This window comes from Zophobas morio, unplaced genomic scaffold, assembly GCF_036711695.1.
Source record: "Zophobas morio isolate AGI-343-1 ecotype UQ-CSIRO unplaced genomic scaffold, CSIRO_AGI_Zmor_V1 ptg000044l, whole genome shotgun sequence".
Taxonomy (NCBI): domain Eukaryota; kingdom Metazoa; phylum Arthropoda; class Insecta; order Coleoptera; family Tenebrionidae; genus Zophobas; species Zophobas morio.
In genome coordinates, this window is record NW_026972149.1 from 1,186,135 (window position 1) to 1,201,160 (window position 15,026).

The following is a 15,026-nucleotide window of genomic DNA, read 5'->3' on the forward strand; positions in this document are numbered from 1 at the left end:
TATATATTTTTGGAATCAGCATGTCGAAATCTACGTCCTTGAATTTTTTCGTAATTTTTCGACAACTTTTTTAAAAGTGAAATTTTTTCAATGGGTCCCCCCTTCTTCAAATTTCGGTCAAATTTTGACATTTTGGAAACTGAGCTAAACACATTTTCTTGTAGATTTCGAGCTCTAGAACTCACTTCCGGCCTCGTTTCTTTGATAAGTGCAACCGTTTTTTCGGAATCGACCGTTGAAATATCCAAATTTTTAGAAATTTTCAAAAATTCGCATTTCATACCGATTCTTTCGAAAATGTTGCTTCGTGACAATCAACACATTATATTTTTAGAATCAGCATGTCGAGATCTATGCCCGTGAATTTTTTCGCAATTTTTAGACAACTTTTTTAAAAGTGAAAATTTTTCAAATTTCGGCCAAATTTTGACATTTTCGAAACTTAACTAAATACATTTTCTTGTAGATTTAGAGCTCTAGACCTCATTTCCGATGTCGTTTCTTTGACAAGTGCAACCGTTTTTCCAGAATAGTCCTTTGAAATATCGAAATTGTTAGAAATTCTCAAAAATTCGCATTTCAGAGCGATTCTTTCGAAAATGTTGCTTCGTGACCATCAACACTATATATTTTTGGAATCAGCATGTCGAAATCTACGTCCTTGAATTTTTTCGTAATTTTTCGACAACTTTTTTAAAAGTGAAATTTTTTCAATGGGTCCCCCCTTCTTCAAATTTCGGTCAAATTTTGACATTTTCGAAACTGAGCTAAACACATTTTCTTGTAGATTTCGAGCTCTAGAACTCACTTCCGGCCTCGTTTCTTTGATAAGTGCAACCGTTTTTTCGGAATCGACCGTTGAAATATCCAAATTTTTAGAAATTTTCAAAAATTTGCATTTCATAGCATTTCTTTCGAAAATGTTGCTCCGTGACCATCAGCACTATATATTTTTGGAATCAGCATGTCGAGATCTATTTCCCTGATTTTTTTCGCAATTTTTAGACAACTTTTTTAAAAGTGAAATTTTTTCAATGGTCCCCCCTTCTTCAAATTTCGGCCAAATTTTGACATTTTCGAAACTGAGCTAAACACATTTTCTTGTAGATTTCGAGCTCTAGAACTCACTTCCGGCCTCGTTTCTTTGATAAGTGCAACCGTTTTTTCAGAATCGTCCGTTGAAATATCGAAATTTTTAGAAATCTTCAAAAATTCGCATTTCGTATCGATTCTTTCGAAAATATTGCTCCGTAAACATCAACACTATATATTTTTGGAATCAGCATGTCGAAATCTACGTCCCTGAATTTTTTCGTAATTTTTAGACAACTTTTTTAAAAGTGAAAATTTTTCAATGGTCCCCCCTTCTTCAAATTTCGGCCAAATTTTGACATTTTCGAAACTTAACTAAATACATTTTCTTGTACATTTCGAGCTCTAGAACTCACTTTCGGCATCGTTTCTTTGATACCTGTAACCGTTTTTCCAGAATCGACAGTTGAAATATCGAAATTTTTAGAAATTTTCAAAAATCCGCATTTCGTAGCGATTTTTTCGAAAATGTTGTCCCGTGACCATCAACACACTATATTTTTGGAATCAGCATGTCGAGATCTACGTCCCTGAATTTTTTCGAAATTTTTAGACAACTTTTTAAAAGTGAAATTTTTTCAATGGTCCCCCCTTCTTCAAATTTCGGCCAAATTTTGACATTTTCGAAACTGAGCTAAACACATTTTCTTGTAGATTTCGAGCTCTAGAAATCACTTTCGGCATTGTTTCTTTGATTAGTGCAACCGTTTTTCCAGAATCGACTGTTGAAATATCGAAATTGTTAGAAATCTTCAAAAATTCGCATTTCATACCGATTCTTTCGAAAATGTTGCTCCTTGACCATCAACACTATATATTTTTGGAATCAGCATGTCGAGATCTATGCCCGTGAATTTTTTCCCAATTTTTAGACAACTTTTTTAAAAGTGAAAATTTTTCAATGGTCCCCCCTTCTTCAAATTTCGGCCAAATTTTGACATTTTCGAAACTTAACTAAATACATTTTCTTGTACATTTCGAGCTCTAGAACTCACTTTCAGCATCGTTTCTTTGATACCTGTAACCGTTTTTCCAGAATCGACAGTTGAAATATCGAAATTTTTAGAAATTTTTAAAAATCCGCATTTCGTAGCGATTCTTTCGAAAATGTTGCCCCGTGACCATCAACTCACTATATTTTTGGAATCCGCATGTCGAGATCTACGTCCCTGAATTTTTTCGCAATTTTTAGACAACTTTTTAAAAGTGAAATTTTTTCAATGGTCCCCCCTTCTTCAAATTTCCGCCAAATTTTGACATTTTCGAAACTGAGCTATACACATTTTCTTGTAGATTTCGAGCTCTAGAACTCACTTTCAGCATTGTTTCTTTGATGACTGTAATCGTTTTTCCAGAATCGAGCGTTGAAATATCGAAATTTTTATAAATTCTCAAAAATTCACGTTCCATACCGATTCTTTCGAAAATGTTGCTCCGTGACCATTAACACACTATATTTTTGGAATCAGGATGTCGAGATCTACGTCCCTGACTTTTTTCATAATTTTTCGACAACTTTTTTAAAAGTGAAATTTTTTCAATGGTCCCCCCTTCTTCAAAATACGGCAAAATTTTGACATTTTCGAAACTTACCTAAACACATTTTCTTGTAGATTTCGAACTCTAGAACTCACTTCCGGCGTCGTTTCTTTGATAAGTGCAACAGTTTTTCCGGAATCGTCTGTTGAAATATCGCAATTTTTAGAAATTTTCAAAAATTCGCATTTCATACCCATTCTTTCGAAAATGTTGCCCCGTGACCATCAACACTATATATTTTTGTAATCAGCATGTCGAAATCTACGTCCCTGAATTTTTTCGTAATTTTCAGACAACTTTTTTAAAAATGAAATTTTTTCAATGGTCCCCCCTTCTTCAAATTTTGGCGAAATTTTGACATTTTCGAAACTTAACTAAAAACATTTTCTTGTAGATTTCGAGCTCTAGAAATCACTTTGGGCCTCGTTTCTTTGATAACTGCAACCGTTTTTCCAGAATCGACTGTTGAAATATCGAAATTTTTAGAAATTTTCAAAAATCCGCATTTCGTAGCGATTCTTTCGAAAATGTTGCCCCGTGACCATCAACAGACTATATTTTTTGAATCAGCATGTCGAGATCTACGTCACTGAATTGTTTCGCAATTTTTAGACAACTTTTTTAAAAGTGAAAATTTTTCTATGGTCTTCAAATTTCGGCCAAATTTTGACAATTTCGAAACTTGACTGAGCACATTTTCTTATAGACTTCGAGCTCTAGAACTCACTTCCGGCCTCGTTTCTTTCATTACTGCAACCGTTTTTCCGGAATCGACCGTTGAAGTATCGAAATTTTTAGAAATTTAAAAAATTCGCATTTCGTAGCGATTCTTTCGAAAATGTGCTCCGTGACCATCAACACACTATATTTTTGGAATTAGTATGTCGATATTCACGTTCGTGAATTTTTTCGCAATTTTTAGACAACTTTTAAAAAAGTGAAATTTTTTCAATGGTCTCAAATTTCGGCCAATTTTTGACATTTTCGAAACTTGACTAAATAATCAATATCAGTAACATTTTAATTCAAAAAGTTATCTAAGCGTTTTTTACAACGGTTTCTGATTCTTTTATGGCTGAAGGAGATACTAACGTGATATAACAAGTACACACCCCTTGAACGTCTTTGGTAATTTAGAAACCAATTCTAGCATATTACGTTCATCTGTAATTTCGTCTAAGAATTTAACTGCTTGATCAAATTCCAAATTATATTGCCGGTTAGGGTGTATCATGTTGTCAATTAACGCTTTTCCAGGTATGTAGTGAAAGCTCATATATGTATAGGCGTTAAACTTCCGGTTGAATCGAACGATGTAAATCTTTTAATTTGTCTGTCATTGAAGGAGTCGTAATTTGAATTGAAGTAATAAAAAAAATCAAGAGAGGTATCTTCGGAAAAAAACCCATCATTTAATTAATTAATTTATTTTTTATTTAATTTTATTATGTTTTTGTTTCCAGGGTCCTCATGTCCCTCCGTCAGTATGTTAAACAGTATATTCCAGTCAAAGAACATTCCACCTCTTTTGCTGCTGTGAATGAGATTTCACATCCCTGTCAGAAACTTTTCAGGTATTTATCCTCTACTAAGTCTGAAGCACATCTCACACTCTCTTGGACTCGACAATTATTTGACGTGTGTAACGCTTGGTTTACTACGGTTATGTCAACATAACGCCTTGGCGTTTTTTCATTTATAGACAAAGAAGAAAAATTTAGTATCAGCTCTATAGTTCGTTGAATAATCTAGTGAAATTGTTTTCCATGTTCCAACTGAAACCTTGCTAAATAATCTAACTTTTAGAATACGGTTATCGTGTATGTGGCAGCCACATCACCAATACTTTGACAAAGGTCCAACAGCTACTAAAATAAAAGCAAAACAGAAACCAAGATGCGATATGTCATTTCGATCAAGAGTTAACGGTACTGTGATTATGTCAAATACATCACGATACACCGACTGCTTCTGAAAACGTTTGTTTCAGGAACGTAAGTTCTGAATTGCGTGGCAACGTGACACTTTTTCGGAATTCTCCGAAAATATAAACAGGTAAAACAATACTGCTGTCGCTTAGAATGATATTTCCACCAGACTGGGTAATTTAATCTTTGACTCGAGCATAAAAGTATGCTTATAGAAACAAATTTACAGCGACGACATATCGTATTATTAATTATTATCAAGGTGGAAAGATTTTAAGCCTTTCATACTGCGACGAATCAGACAGAAATAGAACGTCGTTGTTATTGTAGCAACTGATTTTATCTGAAAAGAGTAATCTTTTACATCTGAGTGTACCGTTTTCAGAGATCGGATATGCCAGGCGTAACGTGAACTCAGTTCGGTGATTTCAACTATCCTGACGGGGTGTAGTTGCGTAAATACAAGATATGCTATATGTGGTTGAAAATTAGGAAAAGGTGGTCACTTACCTGTGAACGAAGGACGAGCTTGTTTGTCTTATGTCAGTTGTCACTTGTCAGTTTCGTTGAAGGAGATTTCGGTTCAAATTATTGCCGCTGTTACGAATCAGAAAACACGCGTGTAGTTTGTAGAAATCTTGAAATTCACGTTGTGTGATTGGCGGGGTTGAAGTGGCGGGGGTTTGAATTCGAGTGTGATCTGAAGCCGGAAAGTGTGATTACGTGGGCGATCTTAAGTTGTTTTCGTTGTAAGAGGAGTTTGAGCGGGCTTACTTAAATTCTTATGTCGTTGAATTTTGGCTTAGTCGAAGTTGGTTTGATATCAGAGTTGACAAAGAAGTTGGTGGCTGAAGTAGGATTAAAAGTTGTTGAGGATTAAATAATTTTAATGAGGTGATTTAAAAGACGGAGTTGATGCTTGCTAATATAATTTATTCTGCTTATAGGTACGTATAGTTACATACAAATATTACATATAAAATAATTTGCTACTATTATAGGTGGTAATGAATTGATAATTCAGACCCCACACAAGGTGTTTGTTTCTATTGTCAGTATTTCTTACATCACAGAATACATAATGGATTGAGAGTTGTTAGATATGATTGGAGACAAAGGGCGTTACAGCATAATACAGATACAAACATGCACTGATGACAATGTTCAGAATGTTGCTATTAAAAATACATACATCTACTTATGATTAGTTCTATTTAGACGAAGCATTTATGTTGGTAAAACGTTGGCCCTTGGTTTCGCCAACACAGACACTCCTTCCATAATTTTTTATAATAATAGGATGAAATTGACGAAAATTTATTGTCACTGCAGATCAGCCGACTAATTCTAAACATTTAAATTGCACTTTAAATAATTAGAAGTAGTTTAAATAGATGTATCAGAATATTTCAGAATCCAAAAAATAAAACTTTGTTATTGTCGAATTCATCACATTATTTCAATTAAACTTTCCGTCAAGTACCACACCTTTACATCCTTACGTAAAAATTTACACTCGTGGTTTGTAGACCTAACCTGACCAGTGTTTGTACTTCGCGTTAAGATAGATTGATGATGTAAATTTGAACGTAAGCGGATGTGATGATGAACTACAGATAACTGTTCCTGTGCAGATGTTGCATTCTTAAACTACGGGTCTAGTTATTCTAATATTAGGGAAGACTTGTTATATGTAATATCAACATTAATACTGAAAGTGGTATTAGGCCTTTGTTTGAAAACTTGCTTGCCGCTCGGATGTTTTAACGATACCTGCCATTTTAATATCTAGATATGTTGTACCAGCGATATTCTTTTTGATTGATAGAATTTTGTGATATGTTCCTATTCGGTTTGGATCTGTAGTGTTGGTGGTGATATGGCTGTATTCATATGCATCATTACCGAAGCCGTCGCAACAAAATAATTCTGGTTGGGTGTTTCAAGATTGTGCCAACAATATCTATTGTACCTAACAAGTTTGTTCCTTTTTTTTTTTCAAATATAAAAAAGCATTAAAATAGTGTCCGTCGTGACATTAGAAACCACCTCATATTTTTCATCCCCAACATGTGGTATCTTAAACGGGCTCAAAACTGAAAATCGGTGGACTTAGAATAACAGGATATCGTTGATGAAAAATATCAGGCCAACGTGATAAAATGGTACTAATTACAAATGTCATGGCATTTTACAAGCAAGAGGATGCGAAAATGATAAAAACAATCGTAAGGTAACAGTGGCGCGATTGGAATATGGATCATACCAGCCTCTCATGATCACATAAGAATAATATGAATGATAGAAAAATAAGTGTGTATCTGCACGAAGATTTTTATCAAAATAGCATCCAAAAATCCTGGCCTTGCCGAAAAATTTATTTAAAAATCAGTCCACATCCTAAAAGACTATAAAACATTTATATCTTAGAGTCAACAATGAGTTCGCATTATTTTACAGATCTCTCCATAGTCTTAATTTTTACACCTACTTCTAATAAACCTATCTAGTTTTGTATACGATTATGTGTAATAGCACGTCAAAGTCAAAGTTCAATCTCAAGTATAAAGCATACAAGCTGTATGGAATAATATGATGGATAAAACATTGAACCAAATGGACTTTCCGACGACCACTAACGCACTTTTACAGCATCAGTCCGTCAAAATCGTCCTGAAAAACACAACTGGTTGTAATTCAAGCAAGACACATCTTCGAGATCAGCAATTAATTAAAAAAGCGCCGACGTGATTTATTTCCAGAGTTAATATTCTGTAGGCGGCGTTAGCAACAACGTCATTTTAATTAAAACTGACTTGCACTGGCTAATTAAGTCCAATAATGACATAACGTGATAAACTTAATTGAATTACCTAAACACACCCTTTTATGCCCTAAGACAGGAAACGTCGACTCATTTCGTATACTTACGACGTTAAATGAACTGGTGTCAAAGAGTGAAGAGCTCTGGGCTCTAGGCCTATCTCTTGAATAGCCATAATCTTGGATGAAACGTGTGTCATCAGGGTCTTGCCGAGATGATGGGACCAACAAATCTGGGAAACCTAAAAGTCCGCCGCGACCCATGTAACTTTCTCGCTGATCCTCTCTTCCATCAATGTCATAATTGTAGTTTATATCACGATAGTTTCTGTTAACAAAATTCCGTTAGATGCAATAACTAGTGCTACATTCGCAAAGCGTCCGCACCGACAGTCTTCGGCCAAAAATTTTTACTAAAGCAGTACCACCGAGCTAAATCGTACTATAACAATCAATCAAGCTGCGCGTGAATAAACCGTTCAAAACCAAACCAGACAAAACCGTCCAGGACAACCTGGTTGACTGCGCAGTAAGTACCATAAGTACTATTTTTTTATTCTTAAATCAATAAATGTTAGGTTGCACCATGTCTTTTGCTTGCGACAAGTAGAATCCTCGGAAGTTTATGGTTAAAGTCCGCTGGACTACCAGTTGGGGGGTCGTGGGTTAATTAATTGCTGGTTGCCCTACGAAAATTTAGTGTAGATTTTGTTTTAGTGAGAAATTTATTCGGTTATATTTTAATAAAAGTGAATTTTATTGTCACTTTATCTTATTTTGATTGTATAGGTACCATTTAGTACTGTCCTAGTAACACGCTTGAAATAACATACAGCGATGACAAACCTGTTTCAAGCGAGAGCACATTTTGAATGGATTAATATTTATTTTGCTATTTTTTCATTTTCCCAACTAATTAATTTTATTTTTAATTTTAATAACACGGATTTTTAATTTCCTTCTCCCATGTCGGTACTCTCTAATTTACGACCTTATTATAATATTAGCTCACGCTCGCCAAGTAAAAATTGGCCTAAACTTATTTAAACAGAACTTTCATCGCCTCGAGAGCACAATGGGTGTATGTTACGTATTTATGTGTAAAGATTTGTGTACTAATTTTTGCCAAGGATAACTAACCGTATTAATTTTTCTATGTACAATGTAACATTGTCAACGTTATTTTGTTTTGTAATCAACCTTCGCGTATTACCTAAATAAAAAAAAACCGTACGAGAATTGTAAAAATTTTGTTGTGAAAACTTTATTTTTTACGATGTCTCTAAAGTTAAAAATATCGATTTTTATCACATTTTAAATCGTATTTACTTTAAGCAAAATTTTGATATGTATAGACAAATTTGGATTAACGGGTTAATTTCCAGGTGATATTTTTAAAGTACCTAAAGTATCATCAATCCAGTAGTTTTGGAAATTATTTGTCTAATAAAATCATCATCGCGCAGACATACGGAAGACGACACGCAGAGGGAAACTAGAGACGTATTTTATAAATTGTGTACACGTAAAATGAACTTAGATGTACGTCAAAAAGACCCAGTTATTTCGACAGAATTTCCTTCGCCACCAAAGTACAAGCAAATAAATCCCGCTTCTTCCAAAAACTTATAATATTACATTTTGCTATTTTTTGGTAATAATCTTTATAATATAAAAAAAATATGAAGGCATGAATAGATTAAAAATATTTTACACTTTAAATGAGAGAACATTTTTTCGAAACATTCGGTTTTCCGCTTCCAAAGCTAAATTGTAAAATGTTGTTATACAATTTTGATTTTTTTTCCAAACTTCTGCAAAAGAATATGTTATTGTAATTGTAACATAACGTCATCATTGGAGGGGCACATAAATGGATAAATTTTGATATTTCAAAGTTCAATTGTAAAATGTTGCTATATTATTTTCATTTTTTTTCAAACATCTGAATGTCTAGGGTAAAAGCTGAACACTGATTCATAAACCACAAGTGCACGATTATGTTATTTTATTAAATGTATTTTGGGACGGAATAAGCGAATCAATTTTGATGAACGATTTGCAATGCTTACGATGACGTTAAAACATCTGCAAGATTTCACAGCATTCGGTTTTGTCGTTTTTATAGAATTTTGATTTTTTCCAAAAGTATAAACACAAGTGTAAATTCTGACGATGGCGTTACCATCTAGACCATATTCATAACATATGTATAAAATTTGGCAACAATCGGTCCAGTAATAAAATCCGGAGAGACAGCAGACGACAGACAGACAGACAGACGGAAACGGGAGAACCATTGTTTCGTACTATATACACAATACTTGATTAGCTTACGCTCAGAAAGTAAAAAAGAATTTCTTGTTGTCTTAAAGCCTCGTTTAAAGGTGAGGAGATTAATTCTCTTCTGTGAATGTTGCGTTATTATGTGGCAAATAATTTTAACTTCAAAGCGCAATGGGAGCATGATATTTTTATTATGAATTAATTTAATAAATATTTGGGGCGCAGTTACAACAAAAAAAAAATTGAAAAATATAGAGGATGTCTGTTACATAAAAACATAGTTGCTTCACAAACCGCAAAATTTAATAAAGTATATTTAATTTGCACGTCAGTTAGAACTTGTCTTGTAAATTGGATGAGAATCCTAATTTAATAATCCCGGATTACTTAAACTAATTTGAGATACAAAACATAGCGAGCATCCATCCTAACGAGTTTAAATTGGCTTTAACTCTCAAAGTTTTAAAGTTATAGTTTTTAGTTGCCGAGCGTAAGCCATGGAAGTACTGTCCATTCTTTGAATGGTTTCCGTTTGTTCGTTTGTCTTTCTGTCTATCTGCCTGTGTCTAACTTTATGAAACAGATAATATATAATACTGGTGGTTTATGCATCCGCCTTCACAATTTTTTACTAAGGTTTTACACGGGTTACTAACATGAAGGCCGCTCATTGAGCACTGTTTCTTTACCCTGCGATTTGTAATATCTATATCGTTTTTAATAACCGACTGAGTGTATTTAATTGTACTTCAGGAACGAGACGATAACATTCAGCCAGTTTTTTCACCACAGTCTTAAAACCGCTGAAAGTAATAAAAAGTTTCGCAGATTATTATCAGTCGTCAGAAGTCCAATTTTCCTCTTAAAAATTTCACCGAAGTTATATCTTTAACTGTTTTTAAAATTCCAGTAACCCTAAATAAAAAACGTAGAATTCAGCACTCCGTGGATTGAATAAATCTTCTGCCTAGAAATTTGCAAAGGCATGTATAAAAGTTGTCCCTAATCGTGGTGTTTTGCATTCCATTTACCCAATGAGAAATCATTTTAATTTATTAAGGCGCTGTCGAACTTCTTAATTGAAAATTTCCGGTCATTAAAGTTAGCGTTAAAGCGTCCATCTCTAATGTAGGATCGTCTCAACGTAATTACATCATCAAATAATTAAAAATTAATTACAAAACTTTTTAAAAGAAAATGCATCTGGTTCTATCAGAGCATTAACGAAAAATGGTGCACACTATTTATTTTTTCACATTTTATAAAATGTTGTTTAGACCGAATTTCGTAACTGCACGCCGAATGTTCCAGATTTGTTGAGAAGTTTATTTGTATGGAACTATGTATCACTTTTGGAGTATAACTTCATTATGCTGTGTCCATGCGACGACTACGTAATAGGTATAACAAAAAGTATTTATTATTTCATCCGATTGGCATATGAAATTGAAAACTATGTATTTTCTGTAACTGTAAACGTAAAAAAAATTAGCACTGTTTCGATTTCTAGATTTTATTTACAAAAAACGGCCAATATGTATATAAAAAAATACTAGATGTTGTCTAGTAGTTAAGAATAATGATTTATTTTCGAATACTTTGTTATAAAGGGGGCAATCTATTGACAAATTATTCTGCTTTGAGTTGCCCTGGGAAACTTACTTCCACGGCAAAAAAAGTTCGCCATCAATCTAAACTTTTTGTGAAGGGCATTTATCAGTTGTAAAGAGATTTTTAAACCCGTTTTGGTTTGATTGCGACGGAAAAAAGATGTCACGAACAGAAGTCATCCTTCATGTAACTAATAATCTTATTCTTAAAATAATTTATCGCTTATACGTATAAGTAAAGACCTGTTTTTTATTTGAAATTCCCTTAATAACGCCCTTTTATCACTTTATTGCTGATTCGCTTTATTTAGAAATATTTTCGAGTTTTTAAACTTTCACGCTTCTGTAGGTTTGATTGGAAAAGATCAAGTAGCTATCAAAGGTATGCTCACATCAAGCGAATTGGAGCACCGAACAACCAGACGAAATAAGGTCAACATGGACAAACAATAACACTTTTTTCAGAATCGTTTTTTCGTGGTTGTAGACGTTCTTTGTTGACGTGATCGTGTTTGTATTTCACCGCATAACCTAAATAAACACCAGAAAATAAAATTTCTCGCGATTATTCAATAAAATAAATTGTTATACGTCTCGTGGATTCGTTACACATTTTTTTTCATGTAATGCGGGAAAAATTGGATTGGATAGGTCGTGGTTATGTCTAAAACTGCAATCGGTAATTCTGTTTTGTATTTCTGTTTCGTAAACGTCGCGAGAGGTATATTTGACTGTCAACGTAATAATTAATTTTAACCTCAAAACATGTTGACAGCGTGATGTGACAGTCACGAGCAAGAGTGCCAACTATGATGTAATAATTACGAGGTACTCTAATTCCTTTAACCTTTTGTGGTGTATGCAGATTTTGAGCGTTTCAAGAAACGTGACGGAACAATAACAAGTTTTATTGTTTTCAGTTTTGTATTGTTATTCAGATGCAGACACGGCTTATGAATGCTATTTTTTGTCCATTCGATGATTTTGTTTAACACAGATTAGACATAATAATAAATACAATGGCGTGGTAGACGTTTCGAATTAAAACGTGGGTTCTATCCAGAGAAGTAGGTGTCTCGAGTGGTTGCTCTATTGTGCAGGTAATAAGTTGTTGCCAAGTCGAAAGCACGTAAAGTTTAATCCTCTTTTTAATTACACATCCAATCTGTTCCACGATATTTTTTAAGAAATGTAAACCAAGTCTAAGTATGGATTTTATCGACTCCAAAAACGTGGCAGTAAATTAGAGAGCGTCTGGGCGGAGATCTTATCGACCCATTCAGTGACTAAGACGAGTACAAGTTTCCCTTACATTATAATTAATTTAACCCAATCCTCTTTATTAATTTACACAGATTACGTTTATTTCCAGGAGAAGCTATAATCGTGTTAAAATATTTACGAGAAAACCAGGAAATGGCGAATTAAGCCCAGTTTCCCTTTAGCTTCAAAACGAAATTTTTAAAACACTTTAAATGCTAATCGACTTAATAAAAGAAAAGATATGATTCTAATTTATGGGGCGACACGCACTTGCTTCTAGTTCGGATGGAAATATTGAACGTTTTGTGCCAAACACGTAAGGCAACATGTGAAAACAAGACCGGCAATATTGTATTTTCAGCATATTACTTTGACTGTGCAACCATCTTTCACTCGCAAAATGAGATTCCTGCACGATCAAACACAGCCGACGACGGATTTACAGTAACATATTATTTTGCTTTCATGTAGCCTCAAATGACACATGCTCACGCCCACGGCGCCGAAGAGATTGACTTTTAGGTTATAAATCTATAACGTTCGCACAAATTTGACACCAAAGAACCAAACAAAACAAAAATTGGAACGATTTGCCCCGTGCACCATGCACGCGTTTTCCTTAAGTTGTTAGTTACAAATGCCAAAATGTGGATTTGATGTTTTCAAATCTGCTACAAAATCAATTTTAAAATCAACAAGTATGTTAAGAATATGGCGATAAAATAGCCACTAAACATCTGATGTGATATGCTTCTCATAGCACAACACGATCGAAGTTTCCACAAAAAGTAAAAAATCTTTTAAAATGTGAACGGACGTGATTCTTTCATTGCTTAATACGATGAAGGACTATCGTCGAATTCGGAGGCGGTGATCTCGAGATGGTTATTAACATAATGCTCATCAAGTCGGCTGGGGTTCTTAGATCGTTATAAAAACGTTGAATTTTTCATTGGTGTCTTTTAAATTTTGTTCGTGCCAGTGTTCACTGGTATTTGTTTATATCCGTGGCTAATATTAAGCATAACACGATTAAATATTTAAAGAAAAAATTAATAAGCCTACGTATTTCCATGCGATCGAAAACATTTTGATGTGGAGTTGGCTTTGAGTGATGTTCAATATGTGAATCTCTGGGTGAAAATATAACAGAGTTTTTGTTGCAGGGGTGGACACAAATAGGTTTTAAAGCAGTTAGTTTCCGCGATCATAAATTAAGAGTATAAACTGAATAACAAGTCGTTGTCAGAATATGATAAATCGATCTCTCGTGGAAGTTAAATTCATCCTGAATGAACAATTAGTGTGACAACGGGCGTAATGAAGGTTGAAGGATAGTTTTACTAGATGGAATTGTCTGTTCCTTCCTGTCTTACTTTTATTTGCTTCTGAGTAAGTTAGTTTGTGTTAAAGTTTCTCCTTTGAGGTAAACCGACTATCGGAGGCTATTATTGAAATATTAAATTTACCGCTAGCCCATATTTCAGGATCAATCGCCTTTAGACCCCACAAGAAGATTCTAAGTTGAGACTTAGAGACGATATTTTCGTGTCCTTTTTGCCGTTAATCCTCAAAGCGAGTTTAAAGATAAATAAGATTGTTTGAGGTAGACCATGAGGGCATGAAAAATAAATTAATATTTAGATTCAGGGTATTTAAATAATCCCTCACAATCTGCCGTTCGTCGGAAAATTCATAAACGATTTGACTAAAAAGGCAACGCGGTCGTGTGGTGGCTTATTACAACTCGTCCGAAAATTTTCTTTTCGCAAACTAATTTATATAGTTATAATGTTAATAACTTACGCCTGACTCCGGTGACTTCCAGCTAACTCCTTAAGAGCGGCTGCACGAGCTGCTACTTCTTCCGCCATCCGCTGTTCTTGCAGCTCTCTGGCACGCTCTGTTCTAATTAGCTCCTGCAAAAACAAGCAATTATCCCAAAATCCATTCCCCAGTAAATGATACAATCTAACAAAACATAAACTTCAATCAAACTAAACTTTGGCCTATGCTCACTAATCGATTCATCTAACTTTTCGGACCATCTGCTACTACGTACGGAAAGAGTTCAATTAAATGTCTGCGCCATTTTTTTTATAATAAAGTTTTTGCTGTATACATTAAATTTAAATTCAAATTTCAACATTTTGTGTGCTTGCGTTTCATCCGATACGAGTAATCATGTTTGATAATTTTACTTTCAAAACGTTTTACAAAGTATCATAGTCAAATCAGGAAGTGGAACCATAAATATCGGGTGATTTTTTAAATTTCTGCTCTAGTTAGCCATGACGCTTACATCAGCAGTTGCAATTACACTAACAGATCTAGAGCAAAGCCGATCTAAGGGAAATTTAGATTCTTCACTTCCCGAGCATAAGCTAATGTAATATGATCCATCTGGCGAATGGATACTTTCAGGTTTTCTCGACGTTTCATAACCCCTAAAGCATGAAAACATAGATCTCTCCTTTCACTCCGT

The 15,026-nt window shown here is 34.2% G+C and overlaps 1 protein-coding gene across 3 annotated transcripts in view; it reads right to left on the bottom strand.

The window, feature by feature from the left end:
* Positions 1–5,471: 5,471 nt before the first annotated feature.
* LOC135141623 (uncharacterized) overlaps positions 5,472–15,026 on the bottom strand; it is an 85,184-nt gene continuing 75,629 nt past the window's right edge. For all 3 annotated transcript variants that reach the window (XM_064072891.1, XM_064072889.1, XM_064072890.1), the window contains exons 4-6: positions 14,348–14,460; positions 7,491–7,710; positions 5,472–7,232 (exon numbers count right to left, since the gene is read on the bottom strand). In XM_064072891.1, coding sequence (XP_063928961.1) covers positions 7,206–7,232; positions 7,491–7,710; positions 14,348–14,460 — 360 coding nt within the window. In that variant the 3' untranslated portion in view covers positions 5,472–7,205. The remainder of the gene's footprint in view (positions 7,233–7,490; positions 7,711–14,347; positions 14,461–15,026) is intronic.